At 40.2% G+C, this 4,013-nt stretch overlaps 1 protein-coding gene across 1 annotated transcript; it reads left to right on the forward strand.

Annotated features, from left to right (window-relative positions):
• The first annotated feature begins 1,436 nt into the window (after positions 1-1,436).
• On the forward strand, positions 1,437-3,572 carry LOC131690909 (dimethyladenosine transferase 1, mitochondrial-like). Its single transcript, XM_058976985.1, has 2 exons — positions 1,437-1,831; positions 1,905-3,572. The coding sequence occupies exon 2, from the start codon at positions 1,925-1,927 to the stop codon at positions 2,948-2,950; it is 1,026 nt and encodes a 341-aa protein (XP_058832968.1). The 5' UTR covers positions 1,437-1,831; positions 1,905-1,924; the 3' UTR covers positions 2,951-3,572.
• Positions 3,573-4,013: the final 441 nt, after the last annotated feature.

The raw sequence follows: 4,013 nt of genomic DNA on the forward strand, positions 1-4,013 counted from the left end.
ATCCAAATGGTGTAAAAATATGGGGAAACAAGGCAAGATAGGTATTCAGAATATGGGGTTAAATGAGCAGCTTGCACTATTTTTGATTTTTTCAATAGTAAGTGGTACCAAATCATCGGGGCAATAGGCAGTAACGAATTGGGGATAAAAAAGGAAGCATCCTATCATATAAAATTTTTTGACGAGAAAGGTCTATTTACTTTCGCAGTCAATCTGACTATTTAGAGATGTGAACAGATGCATTTACACTACCAATATCTCCTTTGGAGAGTTTTTGACATTTGTCAGTCGATCCAACTAGCGAATCAAATTCGTTAGTTGGACAAGGCTGTGGCCCAACCAGCGAATCACGACTGTATGATATTCTCAGTTTGTTTAGTTTTGCACAGTAAAGTTCAGCCGGAATTCCGGCTGGTTACAGTTAGTATTCCGGCTCCAGTGACACAACCGATTCTATAACTAGAATCGATTGTCCCTGGAGCCGGAATGCTAGCTGAAACCAGCCGGAATTCCGGCTCATTTCCGGCTGAACTTTACTGTCAGTTACGTTGTTTTCAAAAATCATGCATTAATTCTCGCCTTTTTTGAAAAGGGCCAATAAACAAAATTTAAAATTTTCGTTTTATTTCATATTCGTTCATATCCAGGATCTCCATTTGAAGTATGCCATCAAAAATAATTGAAAAGCATATGATATGAAAAGCAAATAGGCAATCCATGAGACGTTTCTGATCAGCTGATTATTTCTTTTTTACTTCTTCTGAAGTTACTCCGAGGGGAGCGACGTCCGACAATATCGTTGATTCGATCCAACATCAAACGAATCGGATTAACGAAAGATGTTTGTCGGACGAGTTTTTCTGTTCGCAGGAGTAGACTTGTTGACAGAACCCCCGCTGGATTGTCAAACAAACGTCTATGGATTGCCTAAATCCGCTCAAATCAAGTAATATCTCCAGAAATTATTACATGTCATCAAAATATAGATCAAACTACAACGAATGTGTGCATTGTTTTAACAAAATTAGCTTTCGTTTTCAAATAGCAGATTGAAATAAATCAAGCAAACTTATTGAAAAGGTCCTATGTGCAAATGAGAGCCTCTCATTGTTTACTTTCTCTTCCGCTAATAACACGATCGCATTTGCGTTTGCTGTTTAACTCTTTGCATAATATGCTAGTCGAAATCATACTCTACCAATATATAACGGAACATTATTGGAAAGATTAATGGTGAAGCCGTGATAATCGAAAGAGAAAGTAAACAAAGAGAGGCTCTCTTTTGCACATAGGTCCATTTCAAAAAGTACGCGAGAAATTAGCAAAATTTCAAGCCCATTTCACTCGATTTATTCATTTTGTAATATTGGCCCTTTTAAAAAAGGCGTCAATTTATATTCGTAAAATGGGTAAAGTTTGTGTGCAGTGCATATCATACTATGATATAATATCATTTATGTTGTTATCGAAAACCTAAATATATTTTCAGTATTTCAAACATTGGTATAAAATTTTACATTTTCGCTCTCGGATTCGGTTTATTTAGGTTAAAATGCCGCATTTTGGCAAAAAACTTCCTTAAAATGGACCTCTATAACTAGAAAAAATACAATTAAAAAATTCGAAAATCGTTTTCATGCGTTGAATAGAGCAGCCGAACCTACAGCGTGTTAAAAATTGCAGCGTCAACGGAGAAGTAGAATTCCCGGATTGGTGCTATGTGAATCTGTGCTGGGCATCTATCTTTATACGGTATTATCGGTGAAGTAGGAGACATTTTTGGACGATTTCGAAGAACCTCTGAAAGTTGAATAGCAGAAGAAACAATAGGGTAAAACTCAGCATTTTGGCTGCTTACAGTAGTTCTAGGTAATCACGCATTATATTTCATGTTTATCTTCCAGGCTTAGAAATTATTTTAAAAATGTCTTCATCTACCGCAATGAGCTTGTTGGCAACGAGTGGTGCTAGGCTTCCTCCCTTGCCGACAATACGCGACTTGGTTAGATTGTACAAGCTGAGAGCAATCAAGCAACTTTCGCAGAACTTCCTTATGGACGAGAGATTAACGAACAAAATAGTGCGTGCGGCGGGCAACATTCAAAATAATTATGTGCTTGAGGTTGGCCCGGGTCCAGGTGGCATAACACGATCCATTATCAAAATGTGTCCACGACATTTGGTTGTTGTGGAAAAAGACAGGCGCTTTCTACCGACCCTGGAGCTATTGTCGGAAGCCTCAAAGGATTTTCTCCGAATGGATATCGTACGTGGGGATATACTTGAGTACCATATGGCGGCAGCTTTTCCCGAATGCTCTAATATGGATTGGCAAGACAAACGGGCTCCTGTGCACATAATAGGAAACTTACCATTTGCGATTTCCACCCGACTACTAGTCAACTGGCTTCGTGAAATGAGTTTGCAAACAGGCGCCTGGTCCTACGGACGCAGCAGTCTCACATTAACATTTCAGAAAGAAGTTGCTGAACGTATAGTTGCCCCAATTCTGGCAGAGAATCGTTGCCGCCTATCGGTGATGAATCAAATATGGAGTAGGGCAGAACTCAAGTTTCTTATACCCGGCAAAGCATTTGTACCCAAACCGGATGTTGACGTGGGAGTAATACACATAATTCCGCTAAAGAAACCTCTTACCATTGTCCACTTCGATATTGTGGAGAAAGTTGTTCGTCATATATTTTCGATGCGTCAAAAATACTGTCGTCGAGGTGTCGCAAACCTGTACCCGCCTGATGTGCGAGAAGAGCTCACTGAACTTACTTTTCGAATGGCAGACGTTGATCCTTTGGCACGTTCTTTCCAACTTTCTACGGAAGAGTGCCTGAGAATCGCTGAAGCCTACGATTTACTGACGAAATCCAAACCAGATATAAGGCATTATAATTATCGAGCACCAAAAGAGAAAGTCGTAGTTGAAGCTATTTAAGGAGCCTGTTTACTGATAATGTAAGGGACCATCCATAAATGACGTAGCATTTTTTGAGCGATTTATAACACCCCCCTCCCGCATCGTAGCATTTCGTCACAAACCTCTAAATACCCCCCCCCCCCCCTGGTAATTACGTAGCTTGACGGTAACCCTGCCCCCCCTTGTCACCGTAATTTATTTTTTAAATTTCTTTTCTATTCCCCTTTAAAAAAGCTACGTAGCATGACATGACCCCTACCCCCCTGTCGTCACACATCACAAAACACAAAACTTCTCCCTCCCCCATATAATGCTACGTCATTTATGGATGATCCCTAAAATAAATTCAAATTTCAAACAATGCTCGTCCGCCACAGACGCCATGGCAAGTCCAATTTAAAAAAATAGCTGTCGGGACAACATTGCCTCACTTGCTACAAATGTTTAGGATGCTAGACTTAGCAGGCTAGTCGCTGTTCAGCGTCCAGTTGTGAAGCCATGTTAATCCACTATTGATACTTCCTTATTTCATTTATTTGATGTGGCTCAATGCATTAGCTTGCCTGAGCCGTGGATCTTTTAATATTAACTATGTGTAAATAAATACAAATAAAACAAATTTTATTGTACATCCAGCGGATCTTGTGTACGCGATTTGTTACTTTGCGTAAAGGTCTTATTTTTTTGTTGGAGATCCATTTCCTGCATAACGGTCATTCTACCCCGCTGCTGATGTTTTATAGGTTTTCCCGATTACCTAGATTGAGTTGCTTGTGGGACCTACGGGTTACGATCGTGTATCCATGTTCTTTGTCATTTACTCTATTCGGTGGTGCTGGCAGTTTATTGGGAAGTAGTAGGCGCATCACAATAATCGGACACGCTGTTCGTAGGTTCTGTCGTTCCAGCATTCGTTGGTGCCTGAGCTGCAACTCCGGTTGTTTGTGATTTAGTTGATGTTGATGAGGGGTTTGTTGGGTTCGCTTGCAGTTGATATTGTTTCGTTAGAGGTTTGTGTATATGGTTTCTCGTAATGTGTCTTCTTGTTACAGAACTGGCACGTGGGAGTCTGTCCTTCATA

The sequence above is a fragment of the Topomyia yanbarensis genome, chromosome 3 (genome assembly GCF_030247195.1).
Source record: "Topomyia yanbarensis strain Yona2022 chromosome 3, ASM3024719v1, whole genome shotgun sequence".
NCBI lineage: Eukaryota > Metazoa > Arthropoda > Insecta > Diptera > Culicidae > Topomyia > Topomyia yanbarensis.

What these genes read in the sequence shown, in the direction of transcription:
- LOC131690909 (XM_058976985.1), top strand. Translation starts at nt 1,925, where the DNA reads ATGTCTTCATCTACCGCAATGAGCTTGTTGGCAACGAGTGGTGCTAGG.